The 27,602-nt window shown below is 37.5% G+C and overlaps 2 protein-coding genes across 2 annotated transcripts in view; both read left to right on the forward strand.

Annotated features, from left to right (window-relative positions):
• The window catches only part of erbb3a (erb-b2 receptor tyrosine kinase 3a), a 30,698-nt gene extending 14,318 nt beyond the window's left edge, over positions 1–16,380 (forward strand). The window contains exons 5-29 of the mRNA XM_039689435.2: positions 67–129; positions 744–862; positions 974–1,115; positions 1,286–1,399; positions 2,501–2,618; positions 3,286–3,359; positions 3,615–3,705; positions 3,952–3,969; positions 5,398–5,609; positions 6,650–6,782; positions 7,899–7,992; positions 8,084–8,241; positions 8,343–8,396; positions 8,483–8,624; positions 8,703–8,822; positions 8,986–9,084; positions 9,707–9,892; positions 10,000–10,155; positions 10,955–11,030; positions 11,113–11,259; positions 11,820–11,917; positions 12,009–12,188; positions 12,665–12,733; positions 12,919–13,177; positions 14,071–16,380. Coding sequence (XP_039545369.2) covers positions 67–129; positions 744–862; positions 974–1,115; positions 1,286–1,399; positions 2,501–2,618; positions 3,286–3,359; positions 3,615–3,705; positions 3,952–3,969; positions 5,398–5,609; positions 6,650–6,782; positions 7,899–7,992; positions 8,084–8,241; positions 8,343–8,396; positions 8,483–8,624; positions 8,703–8,822; positions 8,986–9,084; positions 9,707–9,892; positions 10,000–10,155; positions 10,955–11,030; positions 11,113–11,259; positions 11,820–11,917; positions 12,009–12,188; positions 12,665–12,733; positions 12,919–13,177; positions 14,071–14,927 — 3,779 coding nt within the window. The 3' untranslated portion in view covers positions 14,928–16,380. The remainder of the gene's footprint in view (positions 1–66; positions 130–743; positions 863–973; positions 1,116–1,285; positions 1,400–2,500; positions 2,619–3,285; positions 3,360–3,614; positions 3,706–3,951; positions 3,970–5,397; positions 5,610–6,649; positions 6,783–7,898; positions 7,993–8,083; positions 8,242–8,342; positions 8,397–8,482; positions 8,625–8,702; positions 8,823–8,985; positions 9,085–9,706; positions 9,893–9,999; positions 10,156–10,954; positions 11,031–11,112; positions 11,260–11,819; positions 11,918–12,008; positions 12,189–12,664; positions 12,734–12,918; positions 13,178–14,070) is intronic.
• A 637-nt stretch (positions 16,381–17,017) lies between these two features.
• pa2g4a (proliferation-associated 2G4, a) lies at positions 17,018–27,060 on the forward strand. The gene is made up of 13 exons (XM_039689104.2): positions 17,018–17,213; positions 19,706–19,834; positions 20,008–20,113; positions 21,229–21,298; positions 21,669–21,761; positions 21,963–22,026; positions 23,301–23,379; positions 23,687–23,765; positions 23,875–24,008; positions 24,286–24,380; positions 24,474–24,601; positions 24,686–24,739; positions 26,695–27,060. The coding sequence occupies exons 1-13, from the start codon at positions 17,129–17,131 to the stop codon at positions 26,755–26,757; spliced, it is 1,179 nt and encodes a 392-aa protein (XP_039545038.1). The 5' UTR covers positions 17,018–17,128; the 3' UTR covers positions 26,758–27,060.
• The last annotated feature ends 542 nt before the right edge of the window (positions 27,061–27,602 follow it).

Raw genomic sequence — 27,602 nt, forward strand, 5'->3', positions numbered from 1 at the left:
AAGGACTTTTAATTTGGGCTGATGATCTTATGGAAATGTATAAATTATGATGCATTTTCTCTTTAGTGCGCTGTCATGAGTCTTGTAGCGCCCGATGTTGGGGTCCAGGAAATGACACTTGTCAAATCTGTAAGTCTCACTCACACTCATATTATGTTTTCATGTTTTATGGGGACGTTCCATAGACATAATGATTTTTATATTGTACAAACTGTATATTCTACCCCCTAACCAATACCTACCCCTCACCCTACACATCACCTTTCAGCTTTTTTACATTTTCAAAAAATATAATTTAGTCTGATTAATAGGTTTTCCTCATGGGGAACAAAAAATGTCATTTTTTACCGGACCACACACACACACACACACACACACGTTAGCTGTGTCCCAATTCAGAGGCTGCATCTTTCAAAGGGCGCGTCGAGCATTTTTAAATGGGACAGGAATAAATACCATTACCTAACCCACACTAACTCTAACTGAAAACATTCTGCATTTTTACAGTTTATAACAACTTTATTTGCTTTATTTTTATGCTGTTTTACAAATAAGGACATCCCGAAAATGAGGTTTTATCAGGTTTAGCTCGTTTCTGGGTACAAATTTGTCCCCAAAATATGGTTAAGTAGTAACACACACACACATAAACACACACACACAGACATGTTGCTCAGCTTTCTGTTCCTCACACGCACACACACACACACACACTACTCACTCTGTTTCTCTCCCGTTCTCAGTGACGAAGACAGTGTGTGCACCGCAGTGTAACGGCCGCTGTTTTGGACGCAGCCCCAGCGAGTGCTGTCACATCGAGTGTGCCGGCGGCTGCACCGGTCCCCTCGACACCAACTGCTTTGTATGTTCAACGAACTCACACCAGTTCTTCAACATGCATCACTCATAGGCTAACATAAAAACTTTATGAATCAAGCCTTGCTTGCTTTGATTCGACTGTATGTGTTCACAGGCCTGCAGAAATTTTAACAACTCAGGGTCGTGTGTGCCGCAGTGTCCCCAGGCTCTCATCTATAATAAAGTGACGTTCAAATTGGAACCAAATCCTAATGCAAAATACCAGTTCGGCACAATGTGTGTATCACATTGTCCACGTAAGTGATTCCTATGTCATCTCATGGGTTACGGAGTGCATTTACTGTACCTGTAGTGTAGCCTATAGGTTATTATGTCAACTGAGTATCCCACACTCTCGAGTCTCGAAACCTAAATAGGCCTTTATGGTGTAATCTAATTGTTTGACTTCTGTTCTCTTGTACTTCAGCTAACTTTCTTGTAGATGGCAGTTCATGTGTTAGCAGCTGTCCAGCAAACAAAATGGAGGTGGATAAAAAGGGGTTGAAAAGATGTGAGACGTGTGGGGGACTCTGTCCAAAAGGTAACATACGCACTTTTATTTACCTATATCTTCAATGGGAACATATTGACTTCAAAAGTTTGGAATAATGTAATGTTTTCGACAATCTCTTATGCTCACCAAGGCTGCATTTATGTGATAAAAAAATACAGAAATATTGTGAAATATTATCACAATTGAAGAGAATTGTAAATCTATTGTAATATATTTTAAAAATGTATTTTTTGAGCATCATTAGTCATAACATGTCTTATTATAATCATGATTATTATTAAATTATTATTATTATTAAGTAAGGGTGCATTAAATTGATTAAAAGTCACAGTAAAAACATTTAAAATTGTACAAAATGTATAAATATTGTTCTATTAAAAATGTATCATGGTTTCCACAAATATATTTAGCCGCAATGATAATAATAAAAAAAGTAATAAATTGTTATAATAAGAAGAAATGTAATGATGAAAATTCAGCTTTGCATCACAGGAATACATTACATTTTTAAATATTTTAAAATGAAAAACTATTCTTTTACAATGTAATAATAATGTTCTTTATCACGATATTACTGTTTTTTTACAGTATTTTTTTTTTAAATAAAATAAATGCAGCCTTGGCAAGCTTACTATAAAGAACAAAACCGTTTCAAAACCATAAATAACTTTATCTTTGTTATTCCAAACTAGAAATGTAATGTAATGTAAACCTAGAAAAAAAAAAAAACATAAGCAAAAAATTCTCTATAGAATTTCTCTATGAGGGATTTACTGAATGTATGGCACTCCTCTTCATAGATTTATGTATCAAAAGATGAGTTGCATTTCTTGGCATTTTTATTGAAAGTTGCATCACTGTTCATTGAAAAATAAGCAATTATGTGCATTTACAATATGTGCGCTTACTGTAGGTGTACTTAAGAGATTATTGGGTAATATAAGGTAACTACATGGGTTAGGTTCAGGGTTAGTACCTAGTTATTACACAGTTATTGTAATTACTATAATAAGTACATAGTTTGTACATAGGGAAAAGGACTGTAAAATGAAGTGCTCCATCAAAATCTCCTTTATGTGTGTTCTTCTCAATCATAACCGTGTTTGTTTGTTTCTTCTCTTTGTGCAGCGTGCGTTGGCACTGGTCCACCTTCCAGACAGACCGTAGACTCACAGAACATCGACAGCTTCATAAACTGCACTAAGATTCAGGGCAGCCTGCATTTCCTTGTAACGGGAATTAAAGGGTGAGTGGAAGAAGATTCGTATTTAAAATAAATCTGCTGAAATTAAATGTGAGTACATTGTCAGTTGTAAGCAGTTTTTTACTGTGCACCATTTCCAAACATGCTGTAATTTGATCAAATTAGAAAATATTGTTTCATTGTGTTTATTAAGAATATTTACAGTATGTTAGTTAAGAAATTAACCTCACAAAGAAAATGTTTAAAATGCCCTCACTATCATTTCCACCACAGAATGCAATTAAACAATACATCATTTGAAAAGCCGGGTGGTTGAAATGTTCATAACAAAAATGAGTTCTCCTTAAATGGAGGACAAATTGAATAAACATAATTTCAGGAGGAGTACGCCCATCTAATCTAATTTTTACAAGGGTGTAAAAACAGCCTCTTGCCACTTTCTCGGCATCCCTCCTCCTCTCCTTCTCCTCCTTTATGTTTTTTTTTTTTTTTTTGCCTATATAATAGGGGTCAATCTGAGCTTGAGTAGAATATCCTCTACGAGCCCCTCTAATAGACAGCAAGTCAAATCTGTTTATCACTTATGTGCTAAGATTAGATGGGCATATAAACTTGTGTAAGGGATTTGATTTTCTAAAGCTTCAAAAGGCCAGTGTCCATAGGTGAAGGTGTTCATCCAACCTTTCATGTGTCTCTCTTTCAACCACAGAGACAGTTACAATAATATCAGTGCTCTTGATCCAAAGAAACTGAAGATCTTCAACACTGTCAGAGAAATAACAGGTGAGAAATTAACACACACACACATGCACAAACACACAGAAATCCTTCCAAAAAGTGTCAAAAAACTTCAAAAACTTAATTTGCTGCGTATCCAAAAAAAAGGATTACACGCCGAGATACTAGCAATCTTCTATTTATTACAAGTGCAAAAATAAAGTAGACAGTGCATTTAAACATCAACAGACATAAGTGAAAAAACTGAGCAAGGAAAGAGTGATTTCTACCATCTAACTAACCCTTCTGTCCACTTGATAGACATTCTGAGTATTCAGTCTTGGCCCGAAGAGTTGGAAGATCTTTCTGTCTTCTCAAATCTAGCAACAATACAAGGACGAACGCTGTACAGGTGAGCATACAGCCTGAAAAACATAATTTACCTGTAATAGGTTTGGACCAGGATATATTGGTGTGATTTTTTTTTTGACTGGGATGAAGATGTAAATAGCAGCCTAGCAGCCATTTAGAAGCAGTGATATTAATGATAATAATAAATAATAATATTACAATACCATAATAATTGATGCCTGATATTTCTATAAGCTGTGTTAAATTCATTAATAATTTTCATGCTCCTGTCTTGTTGTCCCTCCAGAGGAGTAAGCTCTAAGAGGTAGGATTGTGTGTTCAGCTTGTACTCCTTTTCTCCCTTTACTTGATTGTTCTTCTATATATTCATACTGTATACAAAGCGTGAGATATCACATCGTGCATTGCTTAAACGTGCTTTACTATCAGCTCAGTGGTGTGGTATTTCTAAGCTTCTGAATGGTGGTGGGAAATCTTGCATGCTGGAGAACATGGAAAGTGTTCTGCTTATCATAAAAAACTCATTTACAATGTTGATTTCAGGATTGAAACTCTTGAGACATTGTTTAAATAATATATGGTCTTCATGCAAGTACAGTACATGGGAGCAATGTTGTTTTTTGAGTTGATTCCCAGTCATCCGTTTGCAGCATTTTTTAAGAGTCTTAAAGTCAACATGAAATGCCGTTCACAACTCATTTTACTTCCTTATATGACATACACTACTATTCAAAAGTTTGTCAGTAAAATATATATTTTTTAAAGAAAGAAATACTTTTATTCAGCAAGGATGCATGAAATTGATCAAAAGTGACAGTAAATATATTTATAATAAAAGAAAATAGTTACAGTATATTTCAAATAAATGTGTTATTTAAACTTTCTATTCATCAAATAATACTGAAAAAAAATGTGTCATGGTTTCCGCACACTGTAAAAAAATATTGTTGGTTTAACTTAAAAAAATAAATAACCTGGTTGAACTAAATTGTAAGTAATTGTAAGAGTTAATACAATGAAGGAGATTGATTTAATCATCAGAAACTCAAAATAATATGTTATCTGAACTATAGCAATGATCTTGCTATAGTAAATAATGATCTCAATGAAGTTGATTTGACAAAATAAAAAATGTTGTGATTACAAATCATGAAAATATTTTTTTACAGTGCAGCAGCACAGCAGTTTTCAGTATTGATAATAATCAGAAATGTTTCTTCATCATATTATGGATCATGTGACACTGAAAACTGGAATAAGCTCATGAAGATTTAGCTAAATTAAACAGTTATTTTGTAATAATTATAATAATATTTCTGAATATTGCTGTTTTTCCTGGTTTTTTTTATACATTTTTGATTAGTTTTTTAATACATTATTTTAAAAAATCACACCGACCCCATACTTTTAAACAGTAGTGTATGTCTGAATGAAATCATTAAAGCTAAAAACAAAACAAAAACAAACAAACAAAAAAGAATAACTCAAACTCTCTTACTGACATACACAGGATATTCTATTAGACTTGATTTTCTATATTGGGAGTCTATGGACTTGCATTTCTTCTTTAGAATAATGTGCACAAATAAAATGTGCACAATAAAACCAGCAACTTGTATTAAGCAAGTAAATAGGGGTCAGTTCATTTCATGTTGACTTTAAGTACTATGTCATTTTATTTCTCATTTATCTTTTAAATGACATTTCCACTTGCTCTCTCTCTCTCTCTCAGAGGTTACTCTCTTTTGGTGATGAAGATTCCCACATTGAAGTCCCTGGGTCTTCGCTCTCTCAAACGAATCGGTGACGGAGGCATCTACATTACAGGAAACAAGCAGCTGTGCTATCACCACACAGTGAACTGGACACGTCTCTTCGGCCCCAGGGCAGCGCGCCGCCAGAAGTCCCTCGACATCAAAGAGAACAACCCACAAGAGCAATGCAGTGAGTACATGTGGCGCATTACCAAAATGAGTTTTTCACTTTCGATTAGTTGTGGGTTGTCTGAATGACTGAGTAGTTCACTTTTTTTTTTTTACTTTTGCTGATAATTGACTCAACCCCATGTCACCCAAGATGTCCACGTCTTTCTTTCTTCAGACGAAAAGAAATTAAGGTTTTTGATGAAAACATTCCAGGATTTTCTCCATATAATGGACTTCAATGGGAACTAAACGGTTCAAGGTCCAAATGAGAGTTTCAGTGCAGCTTAAAAGGGCTTTAAACGACACCAGACGGTGAATAAGGGTCTTATCTAGCGAAACGATCGCTCATTTAAAAAAATAAATAAAAAACGTTTAAGTCTTATAAGCACAAATGCTCGCCTTGGTCTGTTCTGTGAAGCGCGTTCGTGACTCTACTGTTGGAACTCTTTCATCAAAATGAATGAATCTTTTTTCGAGTCATTTCGTTCGTTGAATGAACCAAATGATTCGAAAAAAGATTAGTTCATTTTAGACTATTATTATAAACATTCATCAAATCATCAGTTGTGGTAAACGGAAGCTCAAGCATGTTCACTTGACGTGTTCAATCTCATTCATTCTCGCAGCACCTTTGAGCTTCTGCGAGAGGTTTGTTCTCAGCTGAGCTTCTGTTTATGTTCGCTAATCAATGTTTAAATGTGAATAAAAGCCTAAATTCAATCTGTTTGTCATATAAAGTTATAGTCTCTTCAGAAAGTTTTTACTAAACTGCTCAATTTATGGATTAGTTTTATGCTCTCTTATGAACGTTTTGAAGCGTCAAAATGGTAGTTGCGTAGCTGTCAATGAAGTGACAGAAATCTCTCAGATTTCATCAAAAATATCTTCATTTGTTCCACGAAGATGAACGAAAGCCTTACAGGTTTGGAACGACATGAGGGGGAGTAATTAATGACAGAATTTTTGGGTGAATGAACCCTTTAAATATCTGTATCACTAATCAAATCATTACTGACTATTTAAAAAAGTCTCAAATTCAGTATTGCTGTGTGTTTGTAGTTAAAGAAGGCCATGCGTGTGATCCCCTGTGTTCATCTGAGGGCTGCTGGGGTCCGGGACCCGATCAGTGTCTGTCTTGCAAGAACTACAGTAGAGGAGGAACATGTGTACCACACTGCAACTTCCTGTCAGGGTCAGTATCTCTCATTCGGCACCAAAATTTCCCTATAGTATTGTATTGGCACGCATCTTCATAACTGTGTATGACATACCATTTCTGATGACAAAGAAGCTGAAAGGGTTGTGATATTTCTGGTCTATTGTGAAATCAGTGCTCACAGGAATTTCTCTGGAATGAACATTTCAGTGTACTGGAATGATTTTGACATTGAAACGGTGCTTAGAAATGCCCAACTCCCTGGGTAGTCAACTAGAGAGATTGAGGCCTTGTCCACACGGACACCGGTATTTTTTATAACCGTGACTTTTTTTACTTGGTTCGGCCGTTCGTCCACACAGAAACGCAGTATCAGGTCACTGAAACCGAATATTTTTGAAAACCCCTGCCAGGGTGAGGATTTTCAGAAACGTCGGAACCTTACAGTGTTGTCATGTAGACAGTAAAACCGTGGTTTTTGCGTTGCAACGTCAGAGTATGCGCTTCTGCTGTGCCGTTATCCGCCTACCGGAACCTGTAATAGAGTACCGAAGTTAAGACGTCACTCTGTAGGCCAAAACGCGGGAGTGAGTTAGCATTTTAGCACTACCGGTTCCCTCGCTCTAAAGTCTATGGGATTTTTGAATGGGTTTTTGATAAAACGCCTGAAATAAGGTCTGTGGTGAGAAAAGCCTCTAAATATTTTCACGTTTTGATCTATGACATAGAACACACAGTTATAACCAGCTTGCAGTTTTTAAACTTTATTGTGTCTTTTTTAAAAACTTAATAGGCTTCAAAATGTATAAATTTTGGATTAACTTGTACTGATATCTTGATAGACAAAACGTGTAAGGGCCACAACTCTTTGTTAAACACAGATCTTTTTTTTTTTGCGATTTGGCTTCCGAGTTGTCCTACAAAGTGACGTCATCACTTCAGCACTCGGCCAACGTGTCTTTACGGTTAGGGTTATATCGCCGCCTGCTGGTGTGGCATGCTCTTGACAGCGCTTCATAACCTGTTTTTGAATTTATTTGACAAGGCCTGAAACACTCCCAAAGGGACCTTTTGATATGTGAGTTGTAGTTAAGAAGAAAAAAATAATAATTTATTGCTTTGAGAAAACAGATTTTCTGAACCTCTCCACAGTGAAAAACGCGAGTTTGCAGGACCTAAAGGAGAGTGTATGCCGTGTCACCAGGAGTGTGCGGTGCAGCACTACAAACACACCTGCAGAGGACCGGTAATCTTTTGTTCTTTGGTAGAATGCCACTCGCTGTTTGCACAGATTGTTTGATTTATTACGTAATCTCTCCATCTCATCTGTCCTGCAGGGTGCTGATGAGTGTGAAGCATGTGTGCATTTGCAGGACGGGCCGTACTGCGTGTCCTCGTGTCCAGAGGGGGTTCAGGGGGAAAATGGGCTAATCATTTATAAGTTCCCCAGTGGCCAGCACAAATGCCAACCATGCCATGCCAACTGCACCCTGGGGTGAGGAGGCTCAATTAAAGTGCAGTAAAATACATGTTGTGCATGTCATTGTAACTATAATATTTTTGCCGTCAATTAATTCTGTATATTTTCTATCTCAGATGCTTGGGTCCAGGTCAGAATGACTGTGTGGATTCCTCCAGGTCAGCTGCTGGGTGAGTGTCTCCCTCTGCTGGTGCGATCGGTGTATCACCTGTAGTTGCCAGCCGGCATGTAATGGTGTAAACATGTTGTGTTGCAGCTTGCCGGTGACAGCAATAGTGCTGAGCGTTATATTCGGGGTGATGGTCGCATTCTCAGTGTTTGTGCTGAGTGTTCTGTATCGCAGAAGTGTTGCTATCCGCCAAAAACGTGCCATGAGGAGATATCTGCAGAGTGGAGAGGTGTGTGCATATAGTCAAAATGAATTCAACAAATTGAATTATTGAAGTGTTGCATATAACGTTTAAAAATGCATTTAGAGTTTTGAACCACTGGAACCCGGAGAAAAAGGCGTGAAAGTTCACGCTCGGATTTTGAGAGGGTCTGAACTAAGAAAGATCAAACTTCTCGGCTCTGGAGTGTTTGGCTCTGTGCACAAGGTACTTACACACTCTGATGTCATTACATGAGCTCATACTGAAACCTGACAATAACTCGTATAAGTTACTGAACCATTTTCTCTAGGTGTTTGCCTAATAAATTGGTGTCTTTTTTTAATTTGGCTCCTTGTTTAGTTCTCCTTTTTCGTTTGTATCTTCACAGGGAGTTTGGATACCAGAAGGAGACACAGTAAAGATTCCAGTGGCCATCAAGACTATCCAAGACCGTACAGGACGACAGACCTTTCAGGAACTTACAGATGTAAGACACGCACACAAATCTTTCCAAAAAGTGTCAAAAAACCCCTCAATCTTCTATTTATTATACGTGCAAAAAATAAAGTACACAGTGCGTTTAAAAATCAACAGACAGAAGTGAAAAAACTGAGTGATTTCTACAATCTAACTGTCCCTTCTGTTCACTTGATAGACATTCTGAGTGTGTGTGTGTGTTTATGAGCTAAAGACAGAGAGCAAATAATACTACTCACAGCCTATATTTTGAAATATTATTACAATTTTAATTAGTTGTTTAGCCTACTACTTTAATTCATTTTAAAATATCATTTTCTATCAAATCTACTGTATTTCTGGATCACTTAAATGCAGTTTGTTGAGTACAAGACTTAATTCAAAAACATTTGAAAATCACACCAACCCCAAACTTTGGATTAGGTTGCACTGTGATTAATAAATTGAACACAATTCATGTTCATTTAATTTGAATTTTTTATTTGTTCATAGTGAGATATATAAGACATTTATAAGACTATTAATATGTATTACTCTGTCACAATGTTAACCATCCATTAATAAAAAAAAAACATTAAAAAACAGCGTACACACAAAATTACATTCGGAATGATTTCTGTTCTGTCTCGCAGCATATGTTGGCTATGGGGAGTTTGGACCACCCGTATATAGTGCGGCTCTTAGGCATCTGTCCGGGACCCAGTCTGCAGCTGGTCACTCAGCTCAGTCCACAGGGGTCGTTGCTGGAGCACATCCGCCAGCGCAAAGACGGTCTCAACCCTCAGAGACTGCTCAACTGGTGTGTGCAGATTGCCAAGGTGAGTGGGTCAGAAAGTCTGGCTATGTGTTTTGAGGTATTCAGGTATTGAGATCATTTCAAGCCCACTTAAACAAACTAAAGTCTTTCCTCACTTGCTCCCTCTAGGGTATGTACTATCTAGAGGAGCAGAGAATGGTCCACAGGAACCTGGCTGCCCGCAACATTCTGCTCAAGAGTGACTTTATCGTTCAAATAGCTGATTATGGCATCGCTGACCTCCTTTACCCTGACGACAAGAAATACTTCTTCAATGAAGTTAAGGTAAAGCAGACTTACAAGTTACACTGCCAGGCAAAAGTTAGGAATAATAAAGCTTTTTTAATGTTTTTGAAACATTATTCTCACCAAGGCTGCATTTATTTGATCAAAAATACAGTGAAACAGCAATTTTGTGAAGTATTATTAAAATATTTTCTCTAAAGAAACATTTCTTTTTATTATCAATGGTGAAAACAATTGTGCTCCTTAATATTTTTAACCATAATACACCACCATTCAAAAGTTTGGGGTAAGTACGATTAAAACAACTAATACTTTGGTTCAACATGGTTGCATTAACTTGATCAAAAGTTACAGTAAAGAAATGTATAATGTTATTTCTATTGCAAATGAAACTTTCTGTTCATCAAAGAATCCTGAAAATATATATATATTTTATAATTTCTACAAAAATATGAAGCAGCACGACTGTTTTCAACATCGATGATAATCAGAAATGTTTCTTGAGTATCAAATCAGATTGATTTCTGAAGGATCATGTGACACTGAAGACTGGAGCAATGATGCTGAAAATTTAGCTTTACATCACAGAAATAAATTTTAAAATATATTACAATAGAAAACAGTTATTTTAAATTGTAATTACTGTATATTTTACAATATTGCTGTTTTTACTCTATTTTTGATTAAATAAACACAGCCTTGGTGAGCAGAAGAGACTTCTTTTAACAACATTTAGTGTATGTAGTGTATATGTACTGCTCCGATATTCCAATCAGTTCCCAAACCTGTAATCTCTACTCTGTCTCTGACATTTTTTCCTAATGTTCGTAAATCCTAGACGCCAATTAAGTGGATGGCTCTTGAAAGCATCTTGTTCCGCAGATACACACACCAGAGTGATGTATGGAGTTACGGTGAGTGTTGCAAGATTAAATGGTACTGTAAAATACTGCACTTTGGAGCTGGAGATTCAATAAAAGCCCTCTCTATCTCTAGGTGTGACAGTCTGGGAAATGATGTCATATGGGGCAGAGCCATACTCTGCTATGCGACCACAAGAAGTACCTGATCTGTTAGAGAAAGGGGAACGGCTTTCTCAACCTCAGATCTGCACCATCGATGTCTACATGGTCATGGTCAAATGTGAGTCTTCTTATATCCCATAATGCAAAGTGGAACTGATCTTACAGTATGCTATTGAATTTGATCCCATTTCATAAAACATCTAGCAGGGCATGTTTGCACGAAAGCTTCTCTAAAGATTGCAGGAAAGAATTTTTAAAAACACCAATTATTAAATTTACGTACTGTACATTATAATGTTGTTATTCTCAATTCACTTGCATTTCACAATAATTGCTTTTTTATTATTTTAATGGATTTTGACAAAATGTTATAGAATTTGCTCTATACCATTCAACATTTTTTGACAGAAGTCTCTTAAATATAGTGAAATATAGTAAAAACAGTAATATTGTGAAATATTATTTAAACATTTTTCATATATTTTAAATGTAATTTATTCCTGTGATGGTGAAGCTGAATTTTCAGCATCTTTACTCCAGTCTTCAGTGTCACATGATCCTTCTGATATGCTTATGTGGTGCTCAAGACATTTTTGAACTTCCATCTATTTGCTATTGACCATGTATCAGTCAGAATATGTATATATCAGTGCATTCCTAATGCAAATGTTTAAACAGGTTGGATGATTGATGAAAATGTTCGGCCAACTTTTAAGGAGCTAGCCAATGAGTTTACCCGAATGGCCCGAGACCCTTCTCGGTATCTTGTCATCAAAGTAAGGCAAACGGACACTTTCATTGTTTTCTGGTTATGTCAGAACTTGGAACTGTTTGGCTGACCGTTGTTGATTGATGTTCCTCCACTAGGAGGAGTACAGAGCTCCTGACTCGGCCTCAGATGAGTCCCATCAGAGAGGAACTGAGATGGACATTCTAGGGGTGGCCCTGGAGGACCAGGAAGATGAAGTCTTGGAAGATACGATAGACATGCCACGCTATATAACACCATCTAGAAGCTTCTCTAGACTGCGTATTGATTCTCATCGGGTACGTTATATAATATTGACCATGATCAATACATAATGGTTTGAAAATTGACTAACAGACACTACTGTTCAAAAACGTGGGATAAGATTTTTCAATGTTTTTGAAAGAAGATTCTATACACAGCAAGGCTGCATTTTGTAATAAAAAAATACAATAAAAACAGGAACATTGTGAAACATTATTACTATTTTAATTTATGTTTAAATTGTATTTATTCCTGTGATGATAAAGCTGAATTTTGAGCATCATTACTTCACTAATTAATATTTCTGTGGAAAACATTACACATTTTTTTTCCAGGATTCTTTGATAATGTTTGTAATGTCACTTTTGATCTATTTAATGCATGCTTACTAAATAAAAGTCTTAATTTCCTTCAAAAACGCACTGTATATAGTCAGATGATTTATGGAGGGTGTTTGAATTACAAATTAAACAGCATAACTTTGACGCTTTTCTTTTTATTATTACACCAGTCAAGTCTGACTCCCTCCAATATTGCTGGATATCTACCAATGATCCCTGGTGTGGAGAGCTCTGTACAGGTCAGTGGTTCACAATAATGTCTAAAGCTCATTTTGGTACAATGGTTTTAGGCTGAGACCATCTATATAGAAACAACATTTGATGGGTTATGAACGAGGAATAATGGACTTGCACATATATTACAGCGTATGCCTTAACACCACTTATAATAGCTCAATATATTGTCCACCTCATTTTGCTGCAGGCGGGATGGGCTTCTCGTTCCCGACTGGACTCTGCGTGCACTGTTTCTGTGAGCTCGGAGGGACAGGGAACTGCAGTGGAACTGGAAATGAACGATGACTTCTCATTGGTTGGCAGCATGAGGAGGGTCACACATCGCGAGGACAGCGCTTACATGTCGCAGCGGGACAGCCTATCAGGGCCTCCAGAAACAATTTCCACAGGCGAAGAGGACCAAAGTGAATATGTGTTACCTGGATTTGGTGAAAGCCCTGAGAAAGGTGAGGATAAGCAAATTAGAGAGATGTGTGTGCATGTAACTTTTATATAATTTTTGCAAAATGTTGACGAGTCAACTTTGTAAGGTCCTGTGACATCCGCACCTGGCGGCCATCTTGTCACAGGCAGTTCGCTCAATCGTAACATTGTGTTTCAATGGTGCGTGTACTTTTTAAATAACCATAACTTGGTTATTTAAACCAATTTTCTACCGATTTTCAAACGGTTTGGTTTGTTCTAAACGTCAGAGATGTAATTATGACACTGCATACTTATGAATATTAAGTGTAAATGAATAATCATCCCGAATTATAGCCATTTGCATAACATTTGTAAGAAACCAAACCGTTTGAAAATCCGTCAAAATTTCAACGAGATAAGAGTATTTGTGTTTGTGCTGATCACTCATCTTACATCAGCTTGCCTGTGACAAGATGGCCGACGGTGATGGCGATAAAGACTCCATCGTAAGACATCTAGCCTTCTATGATATCTATGATTGAGTCGGTCCCCCTATATTCTCAAAACACTTATACCTATATTTTTTATATTTTTATTTTATATTTTACCAATCAACAACTTTAAATTAATAGTTTTATATATTGTTTTTAATTCGATTAAGTTGTTCACAATGCTTCATGGGATTGTAATTCTTTCCCTCATTACAGTTGTTAAGTTTTTGTCTGATTTTCAAATACTTTTTTGCTTCAAATAATTGTTTTGATTGTGTTGTGTTGTGATTCACATCATAGCCGATTGGTTTGGTTGATGGCAATAAGAAATAAAGTCGCAATCGCAATTAATTTATTTATTTATTTTTATCTGAGGTGGACATTGACTTTCATATTTATGAGTACTCCTGTTAACACATGTCTTGCTTTATGATTTTCTTCAGAAACTCTTCTATTACCATCATCACGTTCAACACGTTCTCAAAGGAAACTGTCAAGAGGTCATTCGGGTGACTTTTTAGAAGTCCGCAACGGTCCAGGTGAAGAATACGAGTATATGAACAACCAGACTCTCTCACTTAGCCATATACCAGGGCTGCTTAAAGATTACAATCAGCGACCGCCCCGAAACCGCAGTGCCTCCTTCAACCCTGCAGGGTTGTACAGCAATCACAAATCTCAAGGGTCCGGCAGACCCAGTAAGAGATCGTCGATCGAGGGCTCAGAAAGTAGCGGAGGTCTCTCCCAGTCCTCGACTGAACAAAGGAGTCACAGCGATGGCGATTTCCTCTCCAGTGAAGCCGAGTACATGGATGCGGATCTAGATCTTCAGGAGGTTGAGTACGAGTACATGGACATCCATGCTGGAGGAGGAGGAGGAGGACCACCAACCAACATGGTTGTCAAACTTCACCTCCCAAGACCAGTTTCCCACCCTCTTCTCAAAAGATCGCCACAAGACAATGAAGACGAATATGTGGAGGATGACTATCAGTACACGAACAGCCAGCCTCGGCTGAGGAATTCACTCAGGGTGCAGGGGTTAATGGAAGGGGAAGGAGAAGTGTATGAATATGAGGATATGGACTCGTTGGCTGCAGGTGGAGCCTCGGAAGCTGAATACCAGAACATGGAGGGAGAAGACGAGGAGAGTGTGGGACTGAGGGACGGGGAGTGTTCAGGGGGACCGGGGCCTGGAGCGTATGTAAAAGTGCGTGCAGGGATGGAACATAAAGCTTTTGATAATCCTGACTACTGGCACAGCAGGTCGTTTCACAAAACCAATGCTGTCCGCACATAGAGGCGGAGAATGGATTGAAGGAACTTGATGCAAATGAACAAACGCAGGTTGAACTGTCTTCCGTGACCGATGGTCAGGATATTAGTCAATAATGCACTCTACTGACACAGATCCATGATAAAACTGATACAACCATGACAAAATAAATGTATTTTGATGTAAAATGTATTCTTGATGTAAAAACAAAAAGTGCCATTAATGTGGTTTTATTAGAGTCAATAAGTTTTATTAGACCAAAGGTTCATTTTGCGCCGGAGGAAAGGTTCTGCATTGATGGTTCTATAAAGAACCTTTAACATTCATGGAACCTTTCCATTCCACAAAAGGTTCTCAATGGTGGAAACTACAAAAGTGCTTGTAAGAAAAGAAAATAAGAAAATAATTATTCTTAAAGGTTTTAGAGGCCAATTCACACTACACCGACAGACGCAGACTAACACGGACAATCACCAGATTACAGCCAATTTTTATACATTCCACAACCCAACAGACGATTGATCGGCAAAAACAAAAGCTGACTGAGCAACAGGGGTAACACATGGATCCAAGCAAACCTGACGAAGTATCTGTTGTCCTTGGTCGGCGTCTGTCAGTGCAGTGTGAATTGGCTTTAGGGAACCCAAAATGGTTCTTCTATGGCTAGGATGCACAATCCTGTTCCTGGAGATCTACCTCCCTGTAAAGTTCAGTCCCACCTCTGATCAAACCCAACTGAAGCAGCTGAACTCTTGATAGTCAGGTGTGTTTGATCAGGGTTGATCTCATAGATCTCCAGGATCGGACACCCGTTCTGTGGCATTACTGTGAAAACCCTCTTTTAGAACCTTTATTTTTTAAGAGTGTATGGTGGAGGTCCCTGAATTACCAGATTAATGAGCTTCATGTTGAAAGCACTGATTTTTACATTAGGCTACATCTTGATGTGTATGTATGGTATGTAAGAGTGTGGTTACTTAAAAATGTTCTGTTAATGCCAAGTTTGTGTAACTCATCGAGTGAAGCCATAAGTTTGCTGTTTGTGCTTTTGTGTTCTTCTTAAATATATGTTATCTAGTGTTCATGAAGTGCCCAATTCAGTCAATAGCTGTTACTGCCACACCACTGTGCGTCTGTTCAGATTGCACTCGAATGATCCCCCAATGTCAAATCTGGGATATTTACATTTGGAATTTATCAAATAATTCTTTGATAATGTCAGTATAGCATATTGGCTGAGTTTGGGTGAAGTTGTTTTTCTTTGAGAGGTGTTGTGCATGCCTTATGAACAAATCATAATGAAGTACTTGTATTATATTTCAAATGAAATGGCCAGTAAACAAGCTTTTACAGCGAAACTATAGTTTTGTACAAACATATCAAACTAAAGTATTTTCTCAACTTTGTAACAGTTTGAAATGATTTTTATTTACTGTTTGAAACCTGTTGTCTTACACTTTTAATAAAAATGTTTCTATATAAACCTTTGCTCTCATACTCCCACATTTTTTTGTGTGGTAGTTTCTCAACACATTTTAATATTAGTTATAGTAAGAACTACAAAGACAATTCCTGAACAGCCAGACAGATTTATGCTGTGTGTTTGTGTTTCAAATGGTTATGGAGAACCTATTAGTGGGTGAGTAATTAATCTGATCTTTATCGTTTCCATGAGCTTGTCAAATTTTCACAGATGCCACTGACAGTATTACAGTCTACTTTAGCCTATGATTAAGTAATATATATATATATATATATATATATATATATATATATATATATATATATAGATTATATATGTAGATATGTAGATTTGTTAATGTTTTGTGGCATTTTCAATCAACCGAAAAAGAGGAGTGACCAACTCTTTAAATTACATGTGTAAATTACAACTTACTGTGAAATCTTATGATAGATAGATAGATAGATAGATAGATAGATAGATAGATAGATAGATAGATAAATAGATAGATAAAAGAAAAAACAATCTATATATTTTTACTATTATGACCTTTTTGGAAAATATCCAAAAGCCTCGGTTGGCTTTTGGCGCCATCGTATATGACGACACCTCCGTTGTAGCTGCGTAGTGGGCGTGGCTACGCTGTGCGTGGAGGCCGTGGGCGGAGCCTGACGGACGGCGAGCCACTGTGGTAGCGTGACTGATTTCTGCTGTCCGCTCAACGACGTACTGACAGAGAGACGTTTTGAGAGCCGGTACAATTATGTCCGACGACGAACAGCAAGAGCAGACCATCGCGGAGGACTTGGTCGTGACCAAATACAAGATGGGCGGTGACATTGCCAACCGTGAGTTTGACGTTATGAGTGATGGAGGTGTTGAGTCGGTGACACGGGCCTCCACGCTGCTCTCTCGTGCATGCCATGTGTTAGAACGAGATGAACAGTGCGGGACATCAGATCCCAGCGCTCTGACCTTATGCAATATGCAGCCGCTGAAGACCTGTTTTAAATGCATGACTGTTCCTTCAGTGCACGTCTATAATGCTTGTGCACTTTTTGCAGTGCTACAGCATGGAGGGACTCTTTCTGGAGCTAATGCTAGCTAGCATTAGCTCCCAGTGCATGTCAGTGAGTAGACACTTGTGGCTCTCGTAATGCCAGCTGTTAGGGGTTAGTCCTAAAAGGCATAGCATATGTGTGAGCTTTCTACATGCGTATGTCCACTATTGAAGATTAATGCCTTGAGGGCTTTCCCATCCCATCTGTCAACATTGTTACACAGGCAGTGGACATCATGAAGATGTTGAGGCGATGCTGACGGGGCTTTTGTTTTGACATTATCACTCCTGAACAGTCGGTGGCAATTACTATAGGTCATTGTATTTTTTGCACAGTGAACTTGAATGGTAGTGCACTACTCTTTGAGCTCCATTGATGACTCCGTGATTTGGAGTTTTGCCACATTTCTCGTCTTTGTTGAGAAGAAATTAAGATCTTTTGAGAAGTTCATTCCATCATATAAGCTCAAGAACCTGTTATCTGCAAATCTTCTTTGTGTTAAAGGGATAGTTCACCCAGTAATATATTCTGTCATTAATTACTCATGTCGTTCCAAACCGGTAAGATTTTTGTGAATTAACGAAATCTGAGATCTTTCTGTACTCACCTGACCTGTGCAACTACCACAAGGACACTTCAAAAAGTTCATAAAGAGAGCGTAAACAGAATCCATGAATCGAGCGGTTTTAGCCAAATTTTGTAAACAGACTCGCTTTATATGATGAACAGATTGAATTTAGGCTTTTTTACTCAAACATTCATCAACACACACATCAGTTGTGGTAAATGGAAGCTCGCTTGGCTTGCAAGAACCATTGAAGTCCATTATTGTGTTAGGCCGCACGTTTGAGCTTCAGCAAGAACCAATGAGGTCCATTATTGTGTTATGCAGCACGTTTGAGCTTCAGAAAGAACCAATGAGGCCCATTATTGTGTTACGCAGCATGTTTGAGCTTCAGCAAGAACCAATGCGGTTCATTGTTGTGTTACGCCGCACGTTTGAGCTTCAGCAAGAACCAATGAGGTCCATTATTGTGTTACACAGCATGTTTGAGCTTCAGCAAGAACCAAATGAGGTTTGTACTTGAGCATCAAGCAGGTTCGGTTTTGCTTCTGTTTTGCTGATCAGTATTTATATGTGAATAAAAGCCTAAATTAAATCTGTTCATCATATAAAGTGATTGAGACTCATGGATTAGTTCAATTCCTATTAATTAGTTGTACAATCTCTTTATGAAAGTTTTGAAGCATCACAATGGTGAGATGTGCTGAGAAAGCACTGAGATGAAATCAAAAATATCATCATTTTGGTTCCGAAGATGAACGAAAGTCTTACGGGTTTGGAACGTCATGAAGGTGAGTAAATGATGACAGGATTCTCATTTTTGGGTGAACTAACCCTTTAAGCCTCAGCCACCCAGACTTCGAGCACACAAAATTTCTATGGACACTGCGACGGTTTTTAACATTAACACACTTCTGTTAGTCACACATCGTCATGTGGTCAGAGTTCAACAAACTTTAACATTTAAACAGTGAAATTCACATGATCTTGCGTTTCCTGTCTCGCGCATTTGCATGTGTATGAATGGAAGTCAATAGAATTAAAAGTGTGACAGTCCTTTATAAGTGTTTTTTTCTTCAGGACTTTGTTTTTGAAATTTTAGGAATTTTATTTGGGACATTAAGTGGCGTCCCAACACAGTATAAGAACAGTTTTTTGTTTTAAGGAAACAATGTCCTTAAATCCGATGTTAAAAAGTATTAAAGGGATAGTTCACCCACAAATTAAAGTTCTGTCATCATTTATTCACATTCAAGTTGAACCAAAGAATGTTGGTAGCCATACAAATTGACTCCATTGTATTTTTTTTCTTCTACTATAAAAGTCAACTGTCATCAGTGTTCATCTTGTCAGAATCCAATGTCCATTAATCATATTTTGCTGGGCTGCAATACTTCTACCCCTTTAAGAAACTTGTTTTACTCTGTAGATACTTTTGAAAAGGTTTTAAACCAAGTAAATTCAAATGTAGTCTTAGCATTGGGAAATTTTATATAACTTGTCTTGGACCGAATCCAGTTATTTTAGTAGGAATCCACACTATTGGGAATTTCCAGTAAGAGCTATTTCCCCACACAAATTTCACAGCAGGTTCAAGTTGGTCGTGTGGATTCGCAAAGTAACTTTTTTGTGAGCCATGCTTCATTAATTGGTACACTATTGACATTTGTGAACCATACCTTTAGTGTCTATTTTTATGCTCTTCTCTCTTTAGAGGCGTTGCGAGTGGTCATCGAGGCAGCCAAACCAGGAGTATCAGTTCTCAGCCTCTGTGAGAAAGGAGATGCTTTTATCATGGCAGAGACTGGGAAGATCTTTAAGAGGGAGAAGGACATGAAGAAAGGTAGATGTTGTTAAACGCTTGTGGTTTAGAGCCCATTTGAGCCCATTGAGCCCATTCAGGTTTAGTCTCCTTCAGAGAAATCTGATGGTCTAATTTGAAATATTTCTCTCCTCACAAATTATGCAGAACTTTTTTTTTTTTTGTTGAGGATTGGTGGTTGTCCTTTCTTGCAGGCATTGCGTTCCCCACCAGTGTGTCAGTCAATAACTGTGTCTGCCACTTCTCTCCCCTGAAGAGCGACCCAGACTACACGCTGAAAGATGGCGATTTGGTGAAAATGTAGGCAAACCCCCCTCGTGTCTTTTCCTTCCTCTGCCCATATTGTCTCCACTCTATCCCTCAGTGACATCCCAGTGCCGTCTCTGCCCCTTCCGATTGTGTATTCCTGCTTGTTCCCTTGTTTTCTGTGTTTCACTCTGCACGTTAATGTCACACTTGATCATTTTTAGACCTTGTAGAAGCATTGGACCATTAAAGGAATAGTTCACCCAAAAATGAAAATGTTGTCATAATTTACTCAACCTCAAGTTGTTCCAAATCCAAACCTTTATGAGGTTTTGTTCTTCTGTTGAACACATAAGAAAATATTTTAAAGATTGTTGTTAACCTGACACTTGACGGTAGACATTGACTTGCATAGTATTTAGGCCGTGGAAGTCAATGGCCTACCTTCTTTAAAATATCTTCTTTTGTGTTCAACAGAAGATCAAAACGTGTTGAAACAGTTTGAGGGCGAGTATGTACACTGAAAGATTTTCTACTGTAAGACTTAGATCGTTAGTCTTGCAGTAACACCCGCAGATTTACATTGCTGTTGAAAACTGGTTCAGTGCCAATATCCTGTGACTAGTTAAATATGTCAATAAAAGGGGTGCCAATATTACAATTCAGTAGAAATATACATAAAATACACAAGTAAATAATACAAATAAATTAACATGTATCATAATTTTGGGTGAAATTAACAAATAAAAATGAAACATTGAAGTGGCCATAACAGAAGGTGTCAGTCTCATAACAGAGAGTGGTGAATGGAAAATTACAACAAATATATATTTTTTGAATTCACATCTGCTCAATTTGCAATAGATGAATAAATCCACAATAGCATTTCTAAGGAAAAAAAAATAGAGAGAGTGGTCAGAAGAGAGAAAGATGTCAAATTTGCCATCAGTAGTCCCTTAACTAGTTTTAACTCGGCGCCATTAACTAGTTTTCTGAAGTTTAATGTCAAGATAATAAAACACAGTATAGTGATATAAATGTACATTATATGAAACCTTTTTGGATGGTGTCTGAAAACACAGGAGTTTAATGGCTTTGCTCAGGTTTCCCTGCAGCTGTACGTCAATTTTTCTATGTTCCCTCATAAATATCTCTTATTCTCTCCACAGTGATTTAGGAGTACATGTTGATGGCTTCATCTCTAACGTGGCACATAGCTTTGTTATTGGAGCTACCAAGGTGTGTGTGCATGCATATATATACTTTTTTCCCCCCACTGTTTCTACATTTTTAATTTTAGAAAGCTTCATGGACTTCTTAAAGTGCAATTATAAAGTATAACAAGCCTTTCTGAGATATTTCTGATTGCTCAGTCCCTAAGTGGTCAAAGTTTTGAAAATGTCCCTTCCCAGGCAACCAATTTCCTAGTTTATTTCACTCGTAGTATTCTGTTTCTTCTACTGCTTAATAGAATAATTCAATAAAAATGTCATGTCCATGTAATAAGTGTCATGATAATTGCAACATAAACCCAGACACAAAACAAGTGACTTTTCGGTTGACTGTTCTTTATCCCCTAATTCTGTGATACAATTTTGATTTCTTTTAGGAAGCACCTGTGACGGGAAGGAAAGCTGATGTCCTCAAAGCAGCACACCTGTGTGCCGAAGCAGCTTTGCGTCTCGTCAAACCAGGCAACCAGGTTAGTACATGATTCACATAATTAATGTGGAAAATAGAGAATGTTGGAACTGTTTAACATCATTAGCTGTTAGCCATCAGCCAGCTCCTCAACACAAGATCGTAGAGAATAGGCAGTATGTCTTTTATTCAAATATAGTGATGGTTTGTTTCTCATGCAAAGTCTTGTATCTTTTCCATCTGCCCCATTTACTTTTTGAAGAACAATCAAGTAACTGAGGCCTGGAACAAGATTGCCCAGTCATTCAAGTGCAATCCAATTGAGGGTGAGTTATTGCTATTATTTCATTTGGGACAGACCAACCACAATTAAACAGACCAGTTCCAGACTAATTCCAGTCTAAAATGGACCAATTCCAGTAGTCACTTTTATTTATATGACATAAAATACATCAGTATTATTACCCCACTCTTGACTCTTTTTAAACTGTTGCGCGTCTTGAAAACGGCGGTTGCTAACAAGTGGTTAAATGAGACTACAGAGGCTGTCGAGGAGATTAAACGTCATCACGCCAAACTGGCAAACTCATTCCACTTTTACAGTCTCGTTATGCTTATAACTGAGCTCTTATAAACTATTATAACTTCAACTTTCTGGGAAAATGAAAGTTGTCGGAAGCTTAGTGATGTGACGTTGAAGTCGTGGGAGCATGGTGTAGTTCGTTTATAGACTACCTTTAGCTTTGTACTTCTGGCAACTGCATTTAGGCTTTGAAATTCATAAAAGTTGTTCATCTGTGATATTTATCTTGATGGACAAAACGTGTATGTATCTTTTGTGGATCAAATTTTAATTTGGCGATAATCCAAAAGCCTATGGGAAAATCCTATTGGGTTTTTGTCGAGGGAACCAGTGTGATGCTGACTGTCGGTTGGCCTACAAAGTGAGTGTCATACTTGCACCACTCCTCTATTGTCAGTGCCACAGATGAGACGGATCTCGCATACTAGTCTTTCTGTTGGGACGCTGTAAAGCTATGATGTGTAATGATCCAGCTGTAATGTTGGATGTCATCTACTATGACACTATATGAGATAAAATGATCAATTCTTGTGTTTCGAAGCCCATTGTAGTTTTATGAATCACCACTATAAATGGATTGTGCCGATATCGTGTAGTTAATTAAACCTGAGTTGTTGTTTTTTTTTGGTTGGCCTCTGGATTCCACACATGCATAACTTGATGCTTCAAAAAGTTCATAAAGTGATCATTAAAGTAATCCATATGAATTGAGAGGTTAATCCAAGTCTTCTGAACACACAATTGCTTTATATGATGAACAGATTTTATTTAGGCTTTTATTGACACGTAAACATTAATCAACACGCATAAAATAGTGCACATATGATAAATGGAAGTTCAAACATGTTTTATTTTTTGCTGAACCAACCCGTTAATCACATTTATGACACAAAACGTGAAAGCAAAGCAATTCAAAGTATCTGCAGAACCCAATATGAATATCTGACTGTGATCTGCCCATTGTTCATTGAAGTATTTGCCATTATTATTTATTTTTCCTCTTTTGCTCATGGATAGGTATGCTGTCCCATCAACTAAAGCAACATGTTATTGATGGAGAGAAGACTATTATCCAGAACCCTACAGATCAACAACGGTATAAAACAAAACCAAATATTGTTCCTTTATTTTCTCAAATCAGCAAGTGTTTATGCCGCCACAGAGACATAATGTTTATATTTTTGGGGGAAATTGATCAACAAATGGTTTACTTGCAGTATCGGCTTATAAAGGGGATATGTATTAGTTTTATTAAAAATTGCCTCTTATCTGTAAGATTTTTGCTGTTGGATGAAATCTTGTGGACAAAGTTTCAGGCTAACCTCTTTTGACTTAAAGCAAGCAACCACATAGCAACAAATGAAATGCCACTCAAGTTTTTGCATATGTTTGTCTCCTAACAGGAAGGACCATGAGAAGGCAGAGTTTGAGGTTCATGAAGTTTATGCCGTGGATGTGCTGATCAGCACAGGAGAGGGGAAGGTAAGCGATACCCACCCTTTTTACGAACGACACCTGGCATTGTAAATCTTGATCGTAATCCCATAGATCTCAAACAATGGAGACAAATGGACATTATATTACACCATAGGCAAGAGATGGCGGTCAGAGGACAACCATCTACAAACGGGACCCCAGTAAGCAGTATGGGCTGAAGATGAAGACCTCCAGAATGTTCTTCAGTGAAGTGGAGAGACGATTTGACGCTATGCCCTTCACTCTTAGGTGGGCAAAACCACGTTTCAGTCCTTAGGTTCCTAACTTGGCTAAATCATGTTGCTAGTAGAGAGGTGTACCTGTATTAGATAGTCTGTTCTTAAATGAGTAAAGCAGGTGATGTACAGTTTGATTAGAAGGATGTGAACGCTGTGAGAACTTGTTCGGGAACGATGTTCTGGAGTTTTTGACAATATGCTCTATAAGAATGACTTAACTTAGTGGATAGATCGATGGTTAAGAATTCATGGCAGTTTGGTTATAAAGTCTTCTTTGTGTCCAACAGGGCATTTGAGGATGAAGGGAAAGCTCGTTTGGGAGTGGTAGAGTGTGCTAAACATGAGCTTCTGCAGCCTTTTACTGTACTGAATGAAAAAGAAGGTCAGTCTCATTATCATTGCACCATTTTCCCCCTGCTTTGTCCCTTTTCTTTACCTGCTCAAATGGTAAGTCCCTCGTTCCACCTGTATTTAGGTGAATTCGTGGCTCAGTTTAAGTTCACAGTGCTGCTGATGGCCAATGGGCCCTTGAGAATCACCAGTGGACCATTTGAACCAGAGCTCTACAAGTCTGAACAGGATGTTCAAGATCCTGAACTGAAGGTATGTTAGATCAATATAATCTGTTTAAAATTGACATTAAGGTTTCTCCTACCTTGATGTTTTGGTTTCTTCTGTCATTTTCAGTCTCTGATCCAGAGTTCTGCAAGTCGCAAAGCACAGAAGAAGAAGAAAAAGAAGGTGAGGCCCCATCATGTTTCCTAACATGAATTTTTCTTCTTTAGTAATATGTCCTAAATGCTCTTTTCAATACAATGAAAAATGAATGGGGACAGATTCTGGCTAGAGCCAAAACTGCACCATTAAAGCTCTGTAAAGGTAGTCCTGATGTCTTGTGTGGTATATTACAAATCTTCAGCTTTGAAGAACAAAACAAACATTTAAAAGATGTTTATAAATCGACAAACTCCACGTCTGTTTTAGATCTACAGATCATTTGCACTTCTGCAAAAAACTGGGTATAACATGCACAGGAATTTTCAGCTTATTTCATTGTTTTACATAAATAATAGGTAAGTAATTAAATCGTTGCCATGGAAACATTTGAATTCATGCTGAATGAGAGAGTTGTGTGTGAGCCCATAAATTTAAAGGTCCCGTATTATGCCCCTTTTCATAAGTAAGTCTCTCATGTCCCCAGTATGTAAAGTTTCAGCTCAAAATACCCAACTGATCATTTTTTACAGCATGTTTAAATTGTTATTTTTTGGGGGGGGGCTCAAAAAAAAGCGCAGTTTTAGTGTGTGCCCTTTAAATGCAAATAAGCTGCTGCTGCCGGCACAGGGGGCGGAGCTTCATGAGCGCGCTCGCGCTCAGTCAAATTTCATCTCACTGAATGATGATCATATCAGAAACTCTCAGTAACGGTGTTCATTTCGAGTCGGACAATAATGCCTACAGAGTCAGAGTGCTGTATAGAGATGGAACAGGTATAGTTCAGTAGTTTAATTACGGTTATTATAACGTATTTGTCATCTGCTTGTATGTCCGAATAATGATCAAACATATACTTATGAGTAGTTTAATAAAGTTTATTGTACATCACACAAAAGATGAAGCGTCAGTTTTACTTCAGAAAATCACCGTGAGAGCGGAGTAAGCACAGTAAGTTATCAGAAGTGCGCAAGTTGAGGGAGCGTTCCTGTGGGCAGACTTTAGTCAAAAAAACGTTCTACTGTCATTAAAGAAGGAAGTAGAGGGATGTAGTCCAAACGGGGCGTTCGATGTAGGCTATTTCTGTTAAATAAAATATCTCGCTTGGCATTGAACTTTGAGCTTTATAATTTTACAGATATTATTTATAGACCATTTCACAAGATGTAAACAACACTGGTCCAGAAACACTTCCTGTTTCAGTTTGTAACTGTTTTCTTTATTTCACATGTAAAGAAAACATCTTAAAGATGTTTGTTTAACTTTTTGATTCAGTTTTATATGTTCTGTTGGTTGTATTTTATCCCAGCTTTTATGTAGTGTTAAAAAACTGAAACAGGAAGTGCTTCTGGACCAGTGTTGTTTACATCTTGTGAAATGGTCTATACTCTTAACAACAACATTACACACTAACTAAAGTTCGAAACATGGGATCACGAAGAACGGTACCTTTTAGCTTTGTCGGCTTTGAATTCTGATTTGCAATCTGGTCACCTGATTATCAGTGATTTTAAAGGGATACTCCACTTTTTTTTGGAAATAGGCTCATTTTACAACTCCCCCAGAGTTAAACTGCACAAGACCATTATCATTTGTCCCAAAAAAATTACCAAAGTGTTTCGATATTTTTCCTAATTAAAACTTGACTCTTCTATAGTTACATCGTGCACTAAGACAGACGGAAAATGTAAAGTTCGATTTTCTAGGCTGATATGACTAGGAACTATACTCCCATTCCTGCGTAATAATCAGGAATCTTATTATCGTAACAGTTATTGTCATTGATGTGAACCAGCCTTTAATGCTTTTATCATTACGGAGCTGACTGTCCCCATTCATTTTAATTATGTGAAAATAGCGTCAGCCTGCTCATGGTCGATATAAAGTGACTTAAATTTGATGGGTGCACTGTAACCTTTTTGTTCTAGCATTTTGGTTGGTTTACATAACTAAATATATCATCGGTGTATTCTCTGTTACAGGCCTCTAAAACTGCAGAAACCGCTACAGGCCAACCAGCTGAGAATGAAGTTGCAGCCAAATAGAGGCGACACGACTTGACTCTCTCATGAAACCCCCGAAGAGCAAAAACTTCAACGTTTCTCTCCTGCCCTACTGTTTTAACCTCTTCTTTAACAAATGTTTAATCAAGAGTCTGTGTTAAAGCCTTGTTTAAACATTTTTGCCTTCCCCTGTAATGGAGAAATGTCATTAAGATTTGGACTCCAAGCGAGTGCAACAAATTTGTACTTTCATAATGAATCTATTTACTCTTTTGAAGCACTCGATTTACATTTCAACTGGAACACAATGCCTTTTGCAAAATGTAATTAAAAAAACCTTTGCAATTCTTTTGTAGAGTTGCATTTTTCACATGTACTTAATTGAAATACACATGACTGTTTGAAATGCTTTGTTTGGCCCAAAGGTACGCTAGATTAGATTAAGTGGTTTGAAGAAATAAACTAATTCGGCTTGAAGCTATTTCTCAGGGTTAGGAAAATAAAAACAAAATCTCCCTTATCTGAGAAGTAGTTTTGTACAATTGGGATTGAGAGCACATCCATGGAGAATTTCATGTCTTTAGAATTGCAATTTGATGTACAGGATCCCTCTTAGCAGTCTTGAGAAGTTATTGTGTCTCACAAAAGGGAAGATCATGTTTTTTTCTAACTGCCATCCGTAACATTTCATAGTTCATATGTGCATCTCTTAAAACGCTAGGGAATTGTTTGTTCATTCTTGCATATGTCCTTTTCTTCACGTTTTGGTGTTTTTAATCATCTTTTGTTGATGCAGGGAGATTTTTCCAAACAAATTTTAAAATTAATATTAAAAAGTCTGATTTATTAGGGGTTTTGTTGAAGGTCTGATCCAAAATACATTAAAG

The sequence above is a fragment of the Pimephales promelas genome, chromosome 8, assembly GCF_988280905.1.
Source record: "Pimephales promelas chromosome 8, fPimPro1.hap1.1, whole genome shotgun sequence".
Taxonomy (NCBI): domain Eukaryota; kingdom Metazoa; phylum Chordata; class Actinopteri; order Cypriniformes; family Leuciscidae; genus Pimephales; species Pimephales promelas.

Excerpts from the sequence above, each read along its gene's own strand:
- pa2g4a (XM_039689104.2), top strand. The coding sequence starts at position 17,129 with ATGTCCGACGACGAACAGCAAGAGCAGACCATCGCGGAGGACTTGGTC. Across the intron at positions 19,835-20,007 it reads GGAGAAGGACATGAAGAAAG|GCATTGCGTTCCCCACCAGT; the intron begins GTAGATGTTGTT and ends CCTTTCTTGCAG. Across the intron at positions 24,740-26,694 it reads AGAAGAAGAAGAAAAAGAAG|GCCTCTAAAACTGCAGAAAC; the intron begins GTGAGGCCCCAT and ends TCTCTGTTACAG.